Source organism: Phallusia mammillata, chromosome 1 (genome assembly GCF_965637545.1).
Source record: "Phallusia mammillata chromosome 1, kaPhaMamm4.hap1.1, whole genome shotgun sequence".
Lineage (NCBI taxonomy): Eukaryota > Metazoa > Chordata > Ascidiacea > Phlebobranchia > Ascidiidae > Phallusia > Phallusia mammillata.
The window spans coordinates 34,141,777-34,164,153 of NC_137252.1; the positions used below are offsets into that span (position 1 = coordinate 34,141,777).

Genomic DNA, 22,377 nt, shown 5'->3' on the forward strand with positions numbered 1-22,377 from the left:
TGCACCGAAAAAAAACAAAAACTGGTGCTAATATTTCGACAAAAAAATCGTTTCAATGCAGTACCTGTAAACCAATTTGAGTAAAACTGACGTAACTCTGTGTTCAATCGCAATGTACCCACTTAGTTTAGGTCAGTGGTTCCCAAACTTTTTCAGATTTTTTTCAAAACGGTCCCTTTGCCAATATTTCGAGGGCTCGCGGTCCTTAAGCCTAAATGTGTATTTCATAAAAACGAAAGTTGATTGTAGGATTTTAGCCAGTTATGCAAAATTGCGCATAACAATCATTCAAAAACAGCATGTGACATCACAAACAGGACAAAAACAATACGATTGTGCGCGAACAATTGCATTTTTGATAGTTGTCATTCAATAAAGGCCATTGTTTAGCAATGGAGACAGTCGATTCTCAATTCTACTTTGATTTTAAACTTATTTAGTGGCACAAACTGACGCCAAATAAGATTATAGAATTACTTCAACCGCTTCGCGGTCCCCCCAAAATTGCCTCACGGACCCCTAAGGGACCGCGGACCCCAGTTTGGGAACCGCTGGTTTAGGTGAAATATTTTGCTGCACAGTAGGTTTTTGGTCAAAGTTACGTTACCCAAATATAACGCAATTACGCTTTGGTTACAGACATACATCAGTTGCATACGTAATAATTACGATAGAATTTCACAATATCCCTTCTCAACTATTCGTGAACACGTACGACTGTAAAAATGAAATATATTATTCCTTGCATTCTAGACTTGCAAACTATTAAATATTAAAATAGAAATACAGATACTTTACGCTAGTGATCCACTCAGTACCAGCAAAAAATGAACTTTTATAGTTTTGTAACTTGGCCCGTGAAAAAGATTCGTTAAAAACAGCTTCGTATAGTCCGGCAACCGCAGTTGCTGGACCCTCTTTAATTGTACGCAAATACAAAAAAATGTCTAACATCAAACTGTAATGTTCTACATCCAGAGGCTTGTTGTGCAACGCGGAAAACAGTTTTTCACCAATAGAAACGGATTTAGCACCCATGGGTGCAAATTTTAAAATCAAAAAATATATATTTTATGGTTCAAACGACTTTTGTTAAATAAGCTTATCGTACTAAGATAGTTTGAACTAAACACTATCGGACCCTTTAACGACCACAGTGTATGTGATTAAATAACTAAGAAATTGAGTAAAAAAGATTGAATAACATAAGGCTTATCTGTTGCAGAACCACCTCGGTTTCTTACGTCAAATACGTGACATAAGAATGTGCAAAACAAAAAAATTACAAATCAACATTTTTTAAATCTATTTTTTTTGTTCAAGTTTCAACGAAACGGGCATGATATATGGCTGACTTCACAATCCGCCACATTTGTGTCATAATTTCACTTTGACAAATTTCACTTTCAGTCTAATTCGGGTTGTTATTTTTTTGTAAAGTGGTTCATGCCCTATTTTGCGGCCAGCTTGTAAACCCTGTTTGGAAGTCATTGGGTTGTGCCATGTTTCGTTGTCTCGTTAAACAACGCCAGTTACTCCTTAACCCGGAAAGAGAACGATGTAAATCTGGTGAAAACTGAAATCGCCTCAAGTAAGCCAAATTATACAATGTCCAAATTGCGTAAGAGTGACGTAGTGCATGTGTACAACATGAAAGAACGTGTTTCAAAACTCCCATAAGGATGTTACATTAAGTATGATATCCTGTTTTACAAGGTCCGTAAGTTTCGCAAAACCATGTCATAAATGTGATGAAACATGCGAAAGGCAAATCTAAAAATTCGTGATCACCTGTTATTCGAACATTTGCAACTACTGTGTTTTACAACCACAAGAACTGCGTTTAACAACCAGATCTAGGTGTTAAACAACCGAGGCACCGTTTTCAAAAATTGCCACATGCTAACAGAAGATCATATCCATGTTGCCATCGTAAGCGTTAGTCGAGTGAGGAAATTCAGGCAGCCAATTATAATCTTAATCTGTTAATAGTCGATTACAAGCTTTTGCAGCAGGTCAGTGCGCAACTAAGTGTCGTATTAAATGCCCGACAATCATTCATACGATTTGTTTTAGGCCCAGCTAGTTCTAAACTATGTTTGTGGCCCATAAAGCATCCGGAACTATACGATAAGGGTTCCCAAGTGAATCAATATAATTTTACTATTTCGAAGTGATTTCTTTGTTATGAAATACCATAAATATCGCCAACATAGCGTATTTTCTTTTGATGTAGGCTATAGAGTCGTTATTGTAAAAAATGGAGTCGATTTATGCTAAAAAGGAATCTGGTTGGGTCAACCATTACGCTGGAATTCATTACGGTGGCCGTTATCTTAAAAAGAGATGGACCAACTTTGTTCCAGCAGAAAATTATCAATTTGTCGAAACTCTTTCGAAATTGTCAATACATTCGATTGATAAGGTAAGAATTTAACAACCGAAATGAAATTGTGTTTAAGACATTTTGATTTTTTGCACAGACATGCACCAACAAAAGAGCTTTGGATCTTGGTTGTTGTGTTGGTGGTGTCACGTTCAACCTGGCAGCGAAATTTAATGAAGTTATCGGGTTCGATTCTTGCGAAGGCTTCATTGAGTTTTGTGAAGAACTGAAGGAAAACGGAAAAGCTACAATTTTCTCTTGTGAAGAGGGCGACCTGGAAAATGAAATGTTAGCTGAGATACCAGATTCAATTGTAAGTTGATGTCCTAACTTATTTATATTTTAGCATGCCTAATTCAGTATGAAAACTTTCGCAAACCTGACGTGGTGTCAATTATTTTGAGATGTTACGAAATTAAAACTCGGTAAACAAAAACTGTTCTCGTAACATCTTAGGACCGAAGCAAGTGCAGTTTTATATTGGGAGATGTCCTTGCTTTGCCGTCTGACATTGGAACGTTCGGTTGTGTGGTGGTGAGCAACTTGCTTCACTGCATCAAAAACCCGATGAAAGTTTTGAAGACGATCCCTGGTCTCTTGGATGATAACGGAATCTGCGTAATCGCTTCTCCCCACTATTCGTCGGAAGAGTTTACACCAAAGGTAATGTTTTATAACTGCTTTACTGGTGATGATTCCAACTTCTGTTTAACGCACATACGCAAACAACAAAAATACAAACCTTAAAAACTAACAATAAAACCCCAACAAACTGAGTGTCGTTGGATGGCTACACTATCTCTCGTCGCCAGCTGCAACCTTATAGGTCAAACCAGTGTTCACTGTCTGCAGCCTATCATCGATTGGCTTAATTCTTTTACAATAGGAATAAACCAAGTTATAAACTTAGTTGTTAACGATAAAACTAGCCCCTAACCCTATCCCAGTCCCACTGTTAATTTAAATAACTATGCACTTCATGTCTCCTATCAGAAATTAGCAATTTTTGGGGGGATTTGAGTTCTTATGAAATAGCTATTGCTGTCAGTCATAATGTATAACCAAGTATTGCTCATCCAGCAGTTTTATTGTAAACATTCGACGTTGAGTTCTTATGTTAGTAGCTCTACCTTGTTTCACACTATAATTAACGAAAACCTATTTAGGAGAACTGGTTAGGAGGATACTTGAACCAAGAAGGAAAAGCGGTTACAACAACACAAACTATAAAGGATGTTCTATCTAAAAACATGGAACTGATTTGCACAGTAGACATTCCGTTCATTTTACAATACCGGCTCCGCTCATACGAAGTGGCTATTTCTGAAGTGCAAGTCTGGAAAAAGATGCAAACTAATAATTAAATACTCCGTTAATTTAACACCGAACAGTTTGTGGTAATTTTACAAATTGAATATAACCTCATGCCTTCAATGTTTTGATCGTACATTCCAAGTAGAAAGTGCATTTCAATGTTTCTGATTAAAAGTTAAATAGCAACAATGTACAGTTTTTCAGGACAGTGTGTGAAGTCAGTTGCCAAATGCTGCCTGCTGTATGTGACCATAGTAGTAATAAACACCACTGGTTTTGTATGATAGGCTTACTTGCAATATGAATTCTCCACGTAATGAGGCATTTTACGTCATATACGTTAGTATAGTCGCCCGAGTTTAACTTAAAGCGCTCAGCGGCCGGAACGTTATTGTTTCGTTTTGGAACCTGTTGAAACATCCGCCATCACTTCCGGCTACTCGGTAAATGTATCTACAATTTGATGGTAGAACTACTTACACAAGAACTAACAGTAGATTTTTTAAATACCAATAGATGAGGTAAAGAGCACATTTTCTAACAGTGAGACTGGGATATTGACCCACATTTATTAAATCATTAAGTCATCCATTCTTACTTCTTATCATAAGGAAGTTTTAATCAATAAGCATAAGGTTCATTACAGTTTTCATTCACCAAGCAATCAGCTTTGAAAAAATAAATAAAAATAAAATGCCAAATGCAAAGTCAGTAACTACCGGTTAACGGCATTACAAACACAGAAAGCATTGTGCTACTTCAAAACCATCTGTTTTTGGCTTTCCGGGGAGTTTTTGTTCGAATTTTGCTGATTGATTGATTTTTTGTCTTCTTCTTAGTTTTGAAGGTTGCAACACTCGTTTTTCAATTACATGCTGACAAACGTCAATGGTCGCCAAGAACTGCTGGCAAATTGCCGAACCCTTTGTCTTTAACAATACACATTGTCACTTAATACCCTGCCTTTGCAATGTAAATACGAGCGCAAAAAAATAAAAGCTGCATCTTAAGTGGGATGTAATATAAGCAGTTGTAAAGTTGGGTTTATTTCTCTTGATGAAAAAACACATTTAATTTCGCTTGGTGAAAAAAAACACATAATTCTGCATTCAGCGCCCCAGCCCGCTTAGCACTTGGCTCGCTTTGAATACACGCGAAGGGCTATTAGGGTTGGGGTGAGGGTTTGCAATTAAACTAACACTATATTCTCATCTTAGATACTTTGAGATGGGTTAGTTTAGGGATTAGTCTGCTTGTGTTTTTATGCGACACTGTGTCGGCATTACGTGGCAACCCTCATTTACATGCTCTCACTTAAGGTACGATGGTTGCAGAACACGCCTCTTGATGTGAAACACTGTATTGTGGTGTAAAACATTTCCTTGCGTTCGTGTGCTTTAGTTTAAACTTTAAATCAATCGCATAGCAACTAGAGTTATCTCATAGCAAGTTTACAAGTCTTGAATGAAATATAAATTTTTTTTACAGTCGTACGCGTTCAAAAATAGTTGAAAAGAGATAGTTTTAAATCGTATGGATTGTTTATTCAACTGCTGTAGGTTTGTAGCTAAAGAACGTGTTGTTAAATACGTCAATTTGACTAAAACTCATTGTGCAGCAAAACATTTTCCCAAAAATAGTGGAGCATGATGCAATTTAAACCAAATTTGTTTACAGTAAACTAGGTCAAATACAGCTTGCAATTGCATTGTAACGTGTGTGTTTTTTTCTTTTTTAGTCGAAATATAAAAAATATTACCAGCATTGTGATAGTTTCGTTGCAGTAGGCTAAGTGATGGAGACGCTTTATACTAGGAAACATATGATATGGATGAACCAGTTTACAGGAATGCATTACGGTTCCCGCTACCTTCAAAAACGTTGGAGCAAATTTATTCCTGAAGAAAATTTTAAATTTGTCGAAAAGTTTTCAAAGTTGTCGATTGATTCATTTGATGAGGTAATTAGGAACTAAACGTCTTTGACTGTATTTGCGATGTTCGCGACGCGTAATTAAGAGACGCGGCACCTAATTACGTCAGTCTGTTAGGTAAACCTTTACTGATCAGGACGTGGGTTAAGTCTCTTATTATAATGCATAAGGTACCTTCAGGTAACAAGGCCCCTTAAAAAAACTATTGCGTACAATTATAAAGCAATTTAAGAGTTTAAGGCCAAGTTTGACATGATCGTTGTAGAGGTCGAATGTAAACATCCATCAGCCTACAAACCAATCAGACTCTTTTGTACTTTGATTCGGTCCAAAGTTTAAACAAGCAACGTTATTAACTTTAGAACACAACTGTTAATCTGAATGTATTGATCGAATAAACGACCGCTCGAACATTTTTTCTTGTATATTGTTTTTCTTGTACATAAAAAATATGAGCAGTGGGCCTTATTACCTTCAAGGGCTATATACCTTTAAGTTTTTGTATTTTTATCCCAGGCGTGCACCAACAAAAGAGCTTTGGATCTTGGTTGTTGTGTTGGTGGTATCACGTTCAACTTGGCAGCGAAATTTGATGAAGTTATCGGGTTAGACTATTCCAAAGGTTTCATTGATGTTTGTGAGGAAATAAAGAAAAACGGAAAAGTGACAATTTATTCAACTGAGGAGGGAGACCTGGAAAATGAAATGATGGCTGAGATACCAGAATCAATTGTAAGTTGGGTCGTAACAGATAGTACGCTTCACTAACTTAAACCAGTGGTCGGCAAACTTTCATTACCTCGTCCTAAACTATGTGTTGTCATACCTGAAGATCCATTAAAATAATTTTGAGGACCAGTCGATTGTAAAGTATAAGGATAAAGAAAGCATCCACAACAAGAATGTGGCTTAAAATAAATTCCTTCAATACAGAATTTCAAGAAATTATATCTAACAACTGACAGCTAACAATCAATAACTTTGAACAAGCTTTTTTCGTAATGAATATTCAATAAATTGTATGCAATTATTTCCAGTTCATCACCAAATATAACTAACGTATTGTGTATACCCCAAAAAGTCACCGTGAACTATTAGTGATCTATGGACGGTCAAGGGAAAAAGATAGGGACCCAATGAAATCTAGGTGTCAAATATATATATCCATTATAAATGTAGTAAATGGTATATGTGATACATCGTTAAATATGATGTAGTTGGAGTATATATAAACTGGCAATATATAGGAAAACCACTATTCTAGTATTCTTTTTGCTGTTGGGACCACAGATTCAGTGTATTACAAGTTTTTTTAAAAACAACTTTTTTGACTGGGGTGGACAATATTTAAATAAACGTGTAACATTTTGAAAAAGGATGACAAGCACTGCACTAAAACTACGTTGTGGCCCATAGTTTGCCGACCTATGATATAACGAACATGCCATCTCAACAAATTGGTTGTTCATAAAGCTCCCATCAACACAATGCTTACAATAATTCGTTCTAGTGGCTGGAAATACTTACTATTTTTCTAGTTGTTAGCATTGGTGTGATTGTTTATTTAAAACTGTTCTGATTTTCTATCAAATAAACTCCATCAATTAAAAGGACCGAAGCAGATGCACTTTTATGTGGGGAGATGTTCATGCTTTGCCTTCTGACCTTGGAAAGTTCGGTTGTGTGGTAATAAGCAACGTGCTAGACCGTCTCGAAAACCCAATCAAAGTTGTAAAGAGCCTTCCGGATCTCGTGGCTGATAACGGCGTCTGCATTGTGGCTGATCCTTATGGTTTTCTAGAAGCATTTACACCAAAGGTATTTCCCACCAGAAAGTGGCTTTCCTACCAATTTATGTATACTACATGCTTTTAATTTTACATTCCCATACAACCTGTAATAGAGGATCAACTTCAGTCAACTAACCATCCAGCTATAGACAAAAAATGGATAAAAACAATTTACAAATATACATATCCCCTAAAAGATTACAAAATGTTCACAAGGGTAGTGTAGTACGGTTTGAAAAACAGCAAATTATGCATTATATGCCCACTAGGATTTATTTCCTACACTAGTAATCTGAGATAAAAGATCCAAAAAGAGTAATCCTGCTGTGGTGCTTCTAACGTAAGCTGCTGCACATTGGTGTGTTGTTAGATAGTGGCTGACCTTTTTTAAATGCAGAAACATATCTTTATTACAAAATCAGACACATACTGTGCTTATTAGATAAACATTAGAATAGTTAGGTACGCAATTTACAGTTTTAAGATTCTGATAAGAAACAAACAAACATGTGTAGAATTGTAAAAAACATGTTTCGACAATCCAATCCATATGTCATTCTCAATTGAAATGTAAAATCCAACCAGCAAGTAAAAACGCACAGATGACAGGTGAAAATGTGTAGATAAAAGTGACAAATATTGATCAGAGGTCTAATTCTGATCCACATGTAGCTTGGGCTGTAATCGTGTATGCTTGTTGAAACATTGTTTTTACAACATTAAACTAGTTGAATTTACAAGTTGCCCTAGATTAATACTCACATTTTTGCTTGGGGTTTGCATCCACATTTAGAAAGTTATACAAATTGTTTTACAATTTCAGGAGAACTGGCTTGGTGGATATGTAAACCAAGATGGACAAATAGTTGAATCAACAAATTCTATAAAGGAGATTCTGTCTGATCAAATGGAACTCATTCAGACTGTTGATATTCCATTTGTGCAACAGGATCAAGGCCGAGTGTTTGAATTAGTTATGTCAGAAGTTCAAGTCTGGAAAAAGTTGCCAAAAACAATTAAATAGCCTTGTAACACATGATTAAAAAATGTAATTTATAACATTAATTCTTAATGCATGATAATGAGTTTTGGAAATAAAAATCAAATATGCAAACTAATGGATTTGCAAAAAGTATATCGAAAAAAGGATTAGCAGGGCAATTGTTTATTGCTATAATAAAACTAGTCACAAATGTCTTTTTTCAAATGTTTGTTTTTTTAAAGCATATAAGCTTTGTGCCTAGCTCATCAAAGGCTATGACATTGGCAACCAGTTTTATCAGTCATTTTTGAACAGCTACTTAGTAAAATACAATTCTTCACCCCAGTCAAACATAGGCACATTTTGGATGATTTGTGTATATACCTGCAATAAACCCACATTTTAAGTCATACTAAACATGGAAAAATCAATGCCTCAATTAAGCCCGACGTTTCAAACCTTTTATTCAATCTTCCAAAAAATAGTAAAAATTGCTTTGTGGCTTAGGCTAGATCCACACAGGATTTCTCGCGAGCTTAGCGTACGCCCATGAGCTGCCCCGCTGGCGCAGTGACCGCAAGTTTTATTACAACTGAAGGTCACTAGTAATTATGGTAACTTACTTTATCGACTGCAAGTTTAAATTGTTCTGCATGAAATCATTTTCTTTGTCTAAAGTTGGGAAATCACTGACTTAATCTAACAGTAGCCTACAACTCCACTAGACTTTACAGCAGTAAAAGCTAAATGATACAAATTACAACAATTCGCGGTGTTTGTGAAACTGTCTCCAGCCTTCATGAGTGTGCTTTGGTTTAAGTTTAATTTTCTTAATCGTGAAACGATTATCAATCCCATTTTACAATTTTATCCATGGATGGCTATGCTGAAACAAAATAGCCCGATCACAAGACAGGTTCTGTATCAGGAAAATATTTCAACTCGAGTTCATCTGGAAGGAAAAACGTCAAAGCCTGTTTTAATACACATTATTCTGGTTCAAAGCAACTCCAATATTTTTTGTGGCTAAACATAATATGCAAAGAATCGAAATAAACATAATATGCAATAAATGTTTTTGACTAAGGGAATTGTGGATAAAAACAGAATCATTTTTTTAAGAACAAAGAACAAACCTCTTTATTTATTTCAGGTGTGTTTTTTATTACTATTTTCAGGTGTCTTAATTTAGTTTAAATTGGCATCACAACAACTTATGTGGTGGTTTACAGGGCTGCCACTTTTGTTTGAGTGAAAACATCTAGTTTTACCTAAAAAATATCTAGAAACATCTAGATTGAAAAACGAAACACCCAAACACGTATCTAAGCATAAAACAATCCAATTTATTGTAATACATTAGCCAAACAACAACACATATGAAAGGTTTTTGATTAAAATTGCTCTATATTAGATGTTAAAGAAGCTTATTTGTTCCTTTTCATCAGTCTACGTTTTCTGAGACAGTTATAGCTTTGAGACCTTTGTGGTTATCTGGGTGGAACATTTGTATTAGCACGGTTCCTACAGTCTTTACAAACGGTAAAAACACATCTAGATTTTATAGCCATCATCTAGATCCCAAATTTTACATCTAGGCTTAACCAAAACTATCTAGATCTAGTTATAAAATATCTAGATTGGCAGCCCTGGTGGTTTAAATCAAAAATAAACTTTAGTTTATAACCACACTGTCCACACACTAGAATACCTTTGTTTAACTGGGAAAAGCAAGCCTTTGGGAACGTAGTGCATTCCAGTATGTAGGTTTAACCAGGCTATATGTTTTATGGCACAAAGCAACTTTTCCGTTTACTATAACAGCTGCATCAAGTGAAAACACGTTTTTTCATGTTCACCAAAAAATAACACGATGAGTTTTAGGCCAAACAAAAAAACAAATCCGCAATTGTTTTTAACGTCCAGCTTTTACATTCAGAAAATTCCTAAAAGGGGCCACAAAACAAACAAAGATAAACTAAAAACCACTGCTCGAAAAACGTTTTGAAGCGATTTCGGCTAGATCTCGATTCGCACATTCTTATTAATGCTAGTTATGTATATGACGTAAAAAACTGCATTTGGTTCAATGGTGAAACAATGTTTTCGGCGTTGCGAAACACGTATGTTGATGTGAAACATTGTATTTTGATGTAAAACACTTCCTTGGTCGTAGCGGATCAAGATGCTAACAGGTGACAATTCATGCCTTACTTGTTCTGAATGCCGTGAGTCCTGGTCTGCATCGACGCAAATGCATTCATCTTAGCTGATATGGTCGAACCGGCGATCCCACACTACGCAGCTGACATGTGCAGCATACAAGGCAGGGAACGGTGCTTGTGACTCGACTTTCGGCAGCTTCACCACTGAGCCTGTGCAGTTTCTGTCGTGGGTTCGAGTCCCACCGTAGGCTAGATTTTTCTAGTCTGTGCATTGCCACACGGTAATGTTTGGGAGACAGGCTTGATTCGGTATCACGCCTTTAATAGGTCTGGCGTACTATGATGATAGTTGTTCTAAATGCACAAGTAAACGTATTTCAGGATCTTTTCGAGGAAATCTTTAATAGTTTGCTACCCTCAAATGAAAGGAATGGCGTGTTACTTTTTTGCAGTCGTACATGTTCAAGAATAGTTGTGAAGACAATTTTGTGAATTTCTATCATAACTATCACGTATTCACTGGTGTAGGTTTGTAGCTGAAGAAAGCTTTGTTCCTTTAAATTTGGGTAACGTAAATTTAACTAAAAATCTCAAATGTTTTCCCGAAAGCAACTGCACTGTAACAGTTATTTGTCGAAACAAAAAAATATTACCGCCATCGTGGTTTTGTTTGATGCAGTAAGTCATGGAGTCGCTTTATATCAGGAAACATATGATATGGCTGAACATGTTCACAGGAATGCATTACGGTGCCCGCTACCTTCAAAAACGTTGGAGCAAATTTATTCCAGAAGAAAATTTTGAATTTGTCGAAAAGTTTTCCAAGTTGACGATTGATTCATTTGATGAGGTAGTTACGAATTGAACATTTTTCACTTTAAAACATACTCTTTTTAACAAATTACACATCCTAATTCCTCCCCAATAGTGTAAATAGTAGATACTAAACCAGGGGTGGAGAACCGTTTGATTCATAAAGGCCACCCAACGTGTTGTCGACACTCGTGTAGGTCGCATCGAATATTTTTCAGGTTTAGAACAGTGGTTTATAAATATTTTTGTTTACATAATGCTCGTTTTGCAATCTTTCCCAATAGCACGTTCCAAGCTGAGTGCAATGATATACCTATATAAACTCCCCACTATATTTCCACTACAACATTCAAGATTTATTTCACCTACAGATTCGATTTTTACGCATATCAATTCTAAGAGAAGTTTGTTACATCGGAGACAAATCTAAAATATTGCATTATGCGCAAACAATTGGTTAATTATCACATAAATAAGATTGTTGAGTCATAAGCTTTTATAGTAGTCCCACGAAAATAACTAGTGGTAAAACAACTGGTCTAGAACCAATCAAATAGCAACCTAAGAAAGGAAATAAAGGTGGATAAAACTAGCATTTCTACATATTTCTTTTCGGCTGATGCACTGTGCTATATCAAGGTCTTTAAAGAGATTTTGACAGCGAAGGCCGCACTTACTGCACAAAAGGGCCACAGGTTCTCCACCTTTGTGCTAAACCGTACAAGATCATTTAAAAATGGGCCATTATCAACTTCACAGGTTATATCCTCAGAGCTAATGCGTCTATTTACAAACCACAAGTAGGCTACAAATTAAAGTAAAATACTTCCCGGTTGGGGCCACTTCTTTAGCATATCTAAGCTTATTGATAGTTGCCCACTTTACTTTTGTAATTCAGGCGTGCACCAACAAAAGAGCTTTGGACGTTGGCTGTTGTGTTGGTGGTATCACGTTCAACCTAGCCCAAAAATTTGATGAAGTTGTCGGTATCGACTATTCCAGAGGTTTCCTTGAGGTTTGTGAGGAATTGAAGAAAAACGGGAAATCGAAAATTTACTTGTGCGAAGAGGGCGACCTGGAAAGAGAAATGATGGCTGAGATACCAGATTCAATTGTAAGTCTGATTAAAAATATAGGGACTGTATTAACGTAAACCAGTGATCGGCAATCTTTCATTACCTGGGCCAAAACATTCTTAACAAGCATGCGCGAGAAAAAAATTTACCGAAAGCAAGTTTCATCTCTACAAACACATTTGAAACGCGAGTTTAATTTAGCTACTTCTTCTCTTCAAATTTAAGTGTTATACACTTCACGTCAAAATTTACGTCGCTAAAAAAGTAACCAAGCGTGATAAGGAAAGAGGTTATAAAAAACTTTGATTTCTAATAATTGATTCTTTAGAACCGTAGCAGATGCACTTTTATGTGGGGAGATGTCCATGCTTTGCCTTCTGACCTGGGAAAGTTCGGTTGTGTTGTCATAAGCAACGTAATTGACCGTCTCGAAAACCCTATTAAAGTGTTAAAGAGCCTTTCCGACCTCGTGGCTGATAACGGCGTCTGTGTGGTCGCTGATGGTCATTGTGTCCTAGAAGCGTTTACACCAAAGGTATTTCGCACTATAAAGAGGACTTGCATATTTGCAACTTATGTGTTTCGCGTGCTTTCAGTGGATATTCACATTCATTAATGTTTAGCTTGGGGCTGTATGTTCCTGCATAGGCTCCGAGTGGGCGGTGGCGGGGTGGCGCCGCCACCTTGGGTTTGTAAAGCACGGTGGCGGTCACCGTGATTTTTTTGGTTGTTTATAGCGGTATCGTACGTACATCGTCAAAACTAGCGTGCTGGCGAAAAAGCAACAAGAAACTGCAACCTTGTTCATGACGCCAAATTGTTGCCATTGTTGTGTGCAATTCGATCGTGCTGTAATAAATGTTTTTTTAGCTGATACAAAGCAGCAACAACGTGACGAAACATTTTTTAAACGCCGCTAAACCAATTATAAACGTTACACAGCAAAGTGGCCCCAATAAATATTACTGCAAAACCGTTTTTTAACAAATTTGGACAAAAGTTGCACTCCATCGGAAGTTTGCTGGGCTTTGTGTTTGAGCACGCATTAGTGACGTGACGTCACACAAAATGACGTCATACTTAAAGTCCGCCACTTTGCATTTTTGTAAAACTCGGCGCCTATGTGTTCTTGTATGTTTGTCAAAACGTTATGTTTTTACATTATATTTGGCTTGTCTGTTTCTTACCAAAGTAACTTATTGTTATTTTTATGTTACCTAGATTAATACTCACATTTTTGCTTGGGGTTTAATGACAAATTAGAAAAGTTATGTAAATAGTTTTACAATTTTAGGAGAACTGGCTTGGTGGATATGTGAACCAAGATGGAAAAGTAGTTGAATCAACAAATTCTATAAAGGAGATTCTGTCTGATCAAATGGAACTCATTCAGACTGTTGATATTCCATTTGTGGAACAAGTTCAAGGCCGTGTGTTTCAACTGTATATTGCAGAAGTTCAAGTCTGGAAAAAGTTGCCAAAACCAATTAAATAAAAATGTTATTTTGTAATATTGATTACTAACACATGATATTTGGTCTTGGAAATTATAATCAAATATTGCAAAACACTAATGGCTTTGATAGAGCAAAAACTACAATTAGCCTCTATTTTTTCAGGGCAAATGTTTTTGCAATATTGACAAACTGGAAACGCCTTTGTTTTTTCACCAAAGTTATACACAAATATCAGTGTCAATAAATTATGAGTGTGCTGTGGTTTAACTTTGATTATTGTTGATGGTTTCACTTTGAATCATGCACTGATGATCAAACTCATTTTACACTTTTTATTGCATCCACAAATGGTTATGCTGAAACAAAAACAGCCGATAACAAGAGATTCTGTGTTAGGGGAATAATTCAATCAGAGTTCGGGAAATGTTCTGACAAAAGCAAAACTGTCTAAGCTTGTTTAATACACATTACCCTGGTTAAACGAAAAAAAATAGTTAACAACCACACACTAAAATACCTATGTTTGTTTGACTGTGGAAAGCAAGATTTTTGGAATGTAGTGTAGGTTGAGCCATGCCATATGCTTTCTGGTATAAAGCAACTTGTCTGTTTACTATAACAAAAAACACTGCGTCAAGTGAAAAGACAGTATTTTTTATCATGTTCACCAAAAAAACATGATAAAATATAATTCTATCGATCCGATTAAATGTGTCCAGGTCAAATGAAAAAAATCGCAATTGTTCATAAAGTCCAGTTTTCACTTTCCTAAAAGGGACCGCAAAGTAAAAAATCCGCTTGTAGATCGCGCGCTTATGGTTTTCACACATTCTGTGGCATAGATATCAGTTTGCGCAACACGTGTAAATTTGTGAGAAGTGTACCAATTGTCCCCGCCAATTTTTTAATGCTAGATATGTTAGGTATGTGACGTAACAACCTGCATTTGGTTCAATGCAATGCAAGGTAAAGGTAGTTTTGCAAAACTCGAGTGAAACACGTTTACTTATGTTACTTAACCGCGGTAAGACGTTTGCTTAACACGTATCTTTTGGTGAAGCACTGTTTTAGGAGTTGCAAAACACGTATCTTGATGTGAAACATTGTATTTTGATGTAAAACACTTCCTTGCGTTTGTTTGCATTAAATTAATCTCATAGCGGTTCAAGATGTTACTTGTTCTGAATGGACCACTAGCACAAAGTAAACGTATTTGAGGATCTTTTAAGGTGGAAATCTTTTAATAGTTTGAAGCTCTTATATGAAGGGAATGAAGTGTTACTTTATTGCAGTCGAACGTGTTTAAGAATAGTAAGACGATTTTGTAAATTTCTGTCGTAGTTATTATGTATTTAACTGGTGTAGGTTTGTAGCTATAAGAAAAGCTTTGTTTCGTTAAATTTGGGTCAGGTAACTTTGACTAAAAATTTCAAAAGTTTTAACAAAAGTAATTTCATTGTAACAGTTTTTTGGTCGAAACAAAAAGTAATACCACCATCGTGGTTTTGTTTGATGCAGTAAGTCATGGAGTCGCTTTATACTAGGAAACATATGATATGGCTGAACCAATTTACAGGAATGCATTACGGTTTCCGCTACCTTCAAAAACGTTGGAGCAAATTTATTCCAGAAGAAAATTTTGAATTTGTCGAGAAGTTTTCAAAGTTGTCCATTGATTCATTTGATGAGGTAGTTAAGAGTTAAACTCTTTTACTTTAACTTGTGTTATCCGCCACTTATATAAGTGGCACCTAATTCAGCGGCATGTTAGGCAATTTACACAAAATTGGACATAAGCTACCTGTCTTTAATGTATTCATGTATAGATAATGTGTGTATAAGGGTATGTTGTTCCACATAAACGCTTCAGTGCTGATCCCTATATAATGCTCTTAAATACATATTCATAGTTGCCTATTTTACTTTAATTTTCACTCAGGCGTGCACCAACAAAAGAGCTTTGGATCTTGGATGCAATGTTGGCGGAGTCACGTTCAAGTTGGCATCGAAATTTGATGAAGTTATCGGTATCGACTATTCCAAAGGTTTCATTGAGGTTTGTGAGCAACTAAAGAAAAACGGGAAAGCCCCAATATACCCGTGCGAAGAGGGCGACCTGGATACAGAAATGATGGTTGAGATAACAGATTCAATTGTAAGTTGATTAGGTTTTCTTCTTGGTGGGCTACACAAACCACCAAACAAAACAGCGTTAATTGCTCTTGTGCAAACATACACCACATATTACAAATTATTAACTCTTTAACGAACATGTAATCCCCACAAAGATATTGTTGTTCGTAAAGCTGCCATCCACACAATGCTCACCACAATCTTAATCGGTCTAGGTGTTTTTCTAGTTGTTAGTGACATAATTTTGATTCTAATTAATTAAGTATTTAGGACCGAAGCAGGTGCAGATTTTTGTGGGGAGATGCCCATACTTTGCCTTCTGACATTGGAAAGTTTGGTTGTGTGGTTGTAGCCAACCTGACTGACCGTCTCGAAAACCCCAAGAAGATTTTAAAAAGCCTTCCTGACCTCGTGGCTGATAACGGTATCTGCGTGGTCGCGGAAGCTCACGTTTACATGGAAGCTTTTACACCAAAGGTATTTCTCACTATAAAAGTGGCTTTCCTGTATGTGCGCAAGTTATGTATACTACATGCTTTTAATGGATATTCACATTAATAACTTGCTAGGCTCAGGAACTGCATACTCATAAACTAATATTTGCGTGTAAAAGGGCAAAAATTGGTGAATCAAAATAACATTTACCAAAAACTTAACTTACAGATGGACACATACTGTGTTCAAAAACATTATTTGAAAAAAGACAAAAAATTTAAAGTCACAAGTTATTTGTATGTCGCAAGGTTGATACTCACAGTTTAATTTTGGCTTTGCTGACAAATTAAAAAAGTTATGCAAACTTGTTTACAATTTCAGGAGAACTGGCTTGGTGGATATGTGGATCAAGATGGACAAGTAGTTGAATCAACAAATTCTATAAAGAAGATTCTGTCTGATCAAATGGAACTCATTCAGACTGTTGATATTCCATTTGTGCAACAGGATCAGGGCCGTGTATTTCAACTTGCTATTCCAGAAGTCCAAGTCTGGAAAAAGTTGCCAAAAACAATAAAATAGCCTTTTTATTTTCCATTGAAAAATGTAAATTGATAATATAGATTAGTAATTCACAATATTATTATGAGTCTTGTAACTGAAAATCAAATATGCAATTTATGGTTTTGATAAAACAAAAAGTTTAACACAAAAAAAAACAAGATTAGTATCATTACCGTAACAGGCAAACTATAACTTGGAAAATGTTTCTGATTACAATGACAAACTGCAAACACATTTGTTTTTGCACCAGAGCTTGTTTTTGCGCCACAAAATATTTGGGCCAAAATTGTATGCAACTTTTGCAAGTGTCAATTTCCATGGTCATAAGTTTGTGACCGGTATATCAGTTTCTTGTAGCAGTGGTACCTAGAGTATCAATTCATTTATAAATCCCTTTTTTGCAAAATATATTTGTTGTCAAAATAAGTGAGTTGTTGTGCCCAAGGCTACTGGTGTTAAAAGTGAGAGTAAATAACTTAGTAAGCTAAGGCTGAAATTAGGCGACTGGCGATCATTTTAAATGGTGCATTGTTAAGGGACACAAAAAAGGTGAACAACTTTATGGTCCATGCATACATTAAAGTTCTCCCAAACATAATTGAACAGTTGTTCTTTGATATATTCCTGAATGATTTTATCCAAGTGGCTTTTGGTCTGTTCAGTTACAGTTGTTGTATAGTTAAAGTGGGCATGGTGTTTACTCAATGTGTTTCAATTCCTACTGTAATGTGTTTTCAATTCCTAAGTTCTATGATTATGTTCAATATTCATCTAAGTCAGATAAAGCAAAAAAAAATATTTACAGTCCCGTTTAAAAGTAAGTGATTCTGCCATACCACATTGAAAGTAATCTGTAATAGCTCATTAGTACCTAACTGACAGACTGCTAATTTTAGAAAAACTTACCCAGTGGATATTTCAATGAAGAGTGACAAAAGGTTACAACAATTAAACTGAAGATTTATACTCTTTCGGGTGAAATGTAACTAATTGAGAAAGTGAATATTTCATTTGTACTTCAAGACCAATTCCGCACTTTTTAAGTGTCCATCGCAAAAGTTCAAGCCTGAAAAAACGCAAAAATTAAAGTGACAAACTTGACAACATGCAAGTGAAACATATATATAGCATTAAAGACATTGGCTTCAATTTTGTCATATATTGCAAAAACCTTTTTAAGCAAAAAATATACCTATTTAATAAATTGTTTAAAAAAGTCCAAAATTAGGTTTATTAAAGTGATATAAACTGACACAAATATGGCCGCTGGTTAAGCAGCTTGAAATTTAGGACCCAAAAGTATGTGGTGGGGACTTACAATCAAGTGTGGGTTAGACACATAATAACAGCTTTTGATAAACATATTCATTACATACAAGCTCTCTGGCAGTTTTACTTACAAGTGCATTGCTGAGTAGATTGAATTTTGATCATAAAAGGGTTAGGTTTAGTGTTTGCGAATAGTCTATTAGACACAGTATTTATTTTAGTAGATTAGACGGTAACGATAATAATCAAACAACCACAACTGTAACAGTGTACTTTCATAGACATACCCATTCTTGTGTCTGAAAACCATAAACTTGTGCACCAGTTGCTTTGTATTGGGATACCAAGGAGTTTATTCTGATGGAATTTATCACTTTGCTTTTCAGTGTGACAACCAAGCATATTTATGTGTACAATAGTCACCATACAAGACCACAGAGAATAGCCCTTTTAGATGCCTTTATAAAAAAGAAAAGAAGGTGACAACATAACATGTTTAGAATTGCATTTGTTCAAGAGTTTTGTGTAGAGTTCTGATAAGTAATGGGATCACCATATCTCACAGAGCACTTTGCAAATAAACAACACAAATTCATTTTTAATGCATGCATAGTGACAAATGGCAACTCTTCTTGGTCAGAGAAATATTCTAGGTAATTAGATGTTCCAATTAAAAGCAAGAAACAGCATTTAAACTACAGTTGCTAGTAAAGTGTAAACAATTGTCAGTGGTTTTAAACAGTCTTATAATATCAAACATATTAAAGTTAAAGGTGTTTGAATCCACTTTAACCAAAACATTTGTGGTTTCGTTTTCCTTCACACATCCTCCATGCGTTTACAAAACATAGCAGTCAGCACCAACAAAGCTATCTTAGCTGGATTTAATGCAGTTTTACATACAATTGGAATGAAACTTTCCCTTGCTACTTTCTATTGGCTATTACTAGATAATATACCACAACATTTATTCCATGCAGTTTACACATTGAGTAATAAACTTTTCTTATCAAAAACTATTTTGCTTGTTTTTTCACAGTATTTAATCAAACCAAATTTTTTTTTCTGTCACAAAGATAAATAAACCTACTAATATTAATGTGAACTAAATGTTACCTTACTAATTCATTTTTACCCAAATCAACGATATTAGGATGACACAAACGCCAGACACCGCATTCCATTTCCACTCCCGCAAAAAAAAACGAAAACTGTCTGATTTCACAAAAATGGTTACAGACTGGCGGATAAAAACATCGATTAGATTTTTTAGATTTGTCATTCATTTCGCAATTTCATTATAATGCTTCTTTATTCAAACAAATTTTGCACGACAAAACAAGAATCAAGTTCATAATTTACTGTGTACTATTTAATTTTTAATTTGTTTGAACAATTTTTGAAGACTTCTTCCAAATTTGGACTTCTGAAATATTCAGCTCAAAGTCACGATACCGGTATTGCATCGCAAATGGAATATCAACTGTCTGAATGAATTCCATTTGATCAGACAGAATCTCCTTGATAGTTGTTGAAGCTTTAACAGCCTGTCCATCTTTGTTTGAATATCCACCAACCCAGTTCGCCTAAAATCACCTAAGGCTTGTTAATGCCTGCGTTTACAATTCACTCTTTTTAGGAGTTTATAACTAAAGCGAATTTACAGAAACGTACTTACAACTTTTAAGGCAAATATTTCAGCAAATGTTTTTTATTCTACCAAACAATTTGATTTTTTGTACTAGTACCACTACTTTATTGGCTACAGCAAAAAGTTAATTGTTGATTTTATTTGACCAAAGTAACACTGGGGTTGTGAAACTTGAGGCAACATTCACCTCAATCAAATCAATTGCACATAATTGCCTTTGGTGTAAACTCTTCTGAAGAATAGTGGGGAGAAGCGATTACGCAGATTCCGTTGTAACATAATGATGTAATATTCGCATTGACGTCATGAGTAAGAGCGGACGTGACTTGTAAGTTTTCCCATTACGTGATTTATATACCTCAAGTGTTTGATTGCGTGAGACCGCAGAGGTACATCCCATATAATTGCTAATTGATGTTTTGAACACAGGATGGAAACGTTCTGTACCTCCAGGCCAATAACAGATCCCACGTGCGTAGTTTAATGACGTTGTTTTGATACGTATTTATATACCGTGTGTTTCAAGTTCTCGTGGGCCACAGGGTCACAGGGCACAAGGGCTTCGCCCTACCCCTGGACATTATTCTATTCGATTCGACTTCGGTTGGGCGTATGAATCACATTACGTCAAGCCACGTTTAAATTGCATTACTGTTGGTGTTATAATAAAACAAACTAACCAACGGCTGGACTATTGCTGTTAGCACAATCGGAAGCGCAAGAACACGTAATACACATACCTACCTATTTCCTACAATTGGTGACCCCGACGTGATTTGCTACCAGCAGTAAATTGCAAGAAGAGAAGAAGAAATACGTCAAACAACAACAACAACTGTGACCGTGAGTACCAAAACAATTGTACTTTTTGGTCGGAAGATCTTACATCATCTAAACGAGGATAATCCTTCTTAAACAATTCAACAAATAACCTTCTGATCCATTCAAGTGTCAAGCAACAATCAAGCAAGCGGTACAACTTAACCCCGCAACAATCAAGCATAGCTTCGACTACGACGAGTCGACGAACAAGCATTAAGCCTTGCCAAGTGCTAGAAGGTTACTATCAATCAATCAATCAATCCATCGTGTACGGGATTCACATTATTCGAGGTACGGAGATCGGAAACACAAACTGTCTATTACAACTGGATTACGGAACAAATGGAACAAGCAAATACATTAGGCATCGTCATAAATCACTACTTCAACGATGACGCTTCTTAAATCTTACCAGTTAAGTTTTACCTTTTTGTTTTTACTATGTCATTAAGTTCTTTGCCTACCCCATTCTCGGGATATGTTATACTAACACCTTATTTGTCTCTTTATTTGTAATGTGCTAGTTTAAAAGCTACTTATGGTAAACACACACTTAATTTGAACTATTAATTTCGAAACTAAGCTTTTTATTATTGCTTTTGCTTGTCTCGATATCCATTAGCTTCGTGGAGACTCGACTTTGCGAGTTGAGACACTTTATTCTCTAGTATGCCACCTAGGAAAAGTTAGCTCTTGGTAGCGATTGTGACTGATCACCACAATTTTTTACTTTTCGTGGTTCTGAGAAATACGTTAGCTTCTCGCGCGTACCTGCTTTACACCAGTCCTTATTGTCTGCAAGCAACATGCTCTATTTTTGACGGGATAAGCTTTTCCCCGCACTTATATTCTCCCATGACACTTCACAAGGTTGCTATACCTTTACTGGCTAGATGGCGTCCCAATTGGAAACATGATGCATTAGACACTAGACCAGATATCTTTACTAGGCCATAGCTGCCTCAGATGTTGCTTACCGAAGCATATTGCGTGAATAACTTTGACCACGTAGAGTAAAGGCGATATTTATTTAGTGATGTTTTGTTATTTGTAATTGCATCTAAATTTTGCTCTAGCACAAAGCAAACCGTTTATGTACGTGTACTGCTGTTTATTTTATTGTTGCAGAAATGTGAATTCATACAACTACTTGTGGCACAATGAAGGAGGACATTTGAATTTCCCATACCACTGCTGAGCCCGATTCTCGAATTTTCGGATAACTGTCGACAACCGAGCTCGAGAGACGCGCAAGCGTTATGACAAATTTTACTGTTAGTTAACGCGTATCAGTTTTGGTGTGGTTAATTAAATGTTTTTCTTTCGTATCGTCACAATTGTTTTCACATGTTGTTTCACAATTCTTTCTTGTGAATGTTTCTTGTAAAACACTTTTTGGAGGAAGACTAATGTAACATAATGATGTAATATTCGCATTGACGTCATGAGTAAGAGCGGACGTGACTTGTAAGTTTTCCCATTACGTGATTTATATACCTCAAGTGTTTGATTGTGTGAGACCGCAGAGGTACATCCCATATAATTGCTAATTGATGTTTTGAACACAGGATGGAAACGTTCTGTACC

The 22,377-nt window shown here is 35.9% G+C and overlaps 2 protein-coding genes across 2 annotated transcripts; both read left to right on the forward strand.

Annotated features, from left to right (window-relative positions):
- The first annotated feature begins 2,260 nt into the window (after nt 1–2,260).
- LOC145211762 (uncharacterized) lies at nt 2,261–3,750 on the forward strand. The gene is made up of 4 exons (XM_080080061.1): nt 2,261–2,425; nt 2,484–2,699; nt 2,843–3,049; nt 3,553–3,750. The coding sequence occupies exons 1-4, from the start codon at nt 2,261–2,263 to the stop codon at nt 3,748–3,750; spliced, it is 786 nt and encodes a 261-aa protein (XP_079936187.1).
- Nucleotides 3,751–5,522: 1,772 nt separating this feature from the next.
- On the forward strand, nt 5,523–17,835 carry LOC145211778 (uncharacterized). The gene is made up of 11 exons (XM_080080062.1): nt 5,523–5,660; nt 6,150–6,365; nt 7,245–7,451; nt 8,247–8,414; nt 12,282–12,497; nt 12,788–12,994; nt 13,754–13,889; nt 15,493–15,605; nt 15,856–16,071; nt 16,320–16,526; nt 16,866–17,835. Exons 1-11 carry the CDS (start codon nt 5,523–5,525, stop codon nt 17,064–17,066), a joined length of 2,025 nt encoding a protein of 674 aa, XP_079936188.1. The 3' UTR covers nt 17,067–17,835.
- The last annotated feature ends 4,542 nt before the right edge of the window (nt 17,836–22,377 follow it).

What these genes read in the sequence shown, in the direction of transcription:
- LOC145211762 (XM_080080061.1), top strand. Translation starts at nt 2,261, where the DNA reads ATGGAGTCGATTTATGCTAAAAAGGAATCTGGTTGGGTCAACCATTAC. An exon ending in CTGAGATACCAGATTCAATT is followed by an intron (nt 2,700 to 2,842) that starts GTAAGTTGATGT and finishes GTAACATCTTAG; the next exon opens with GACCGAAGCAAGTGCAGTTT. An exon ending in CGGAAGAGTTTACACCAAAG is followed by an intron (nt 3,050 to 3,552) that starts GTAATGTTTTAT and finishes AAACCTATTTAG; the next exon opens with GAGAACTGGTTAGGAGGATA.
- LOC145211778 (XM_080080062.1), top strand. Translation starts at nt 5,523, where the DNA reads ATGATATGGATGAACCAGTTTACAGGAATGCATTACGGTTCCCGCTAC. An exon ending in TAGAAGCATTTACACCAAAG is followed by an intron (nt 7,452 to 8,246) that starts GTATTTCCCACC and finishes TTACAATTTCAG; the next exon opens with GAGAACTGGCTTGGTGGATA. An exon ending in TAGTTATGTCAGAAGTTCAA is followed by an intron (nt 8,415 to 12,281) that starts GTCTGGAAAAAG and finishes TTTGTAATTCAG; the next exon opens with GCGTGCACCAACAAAAGAGC.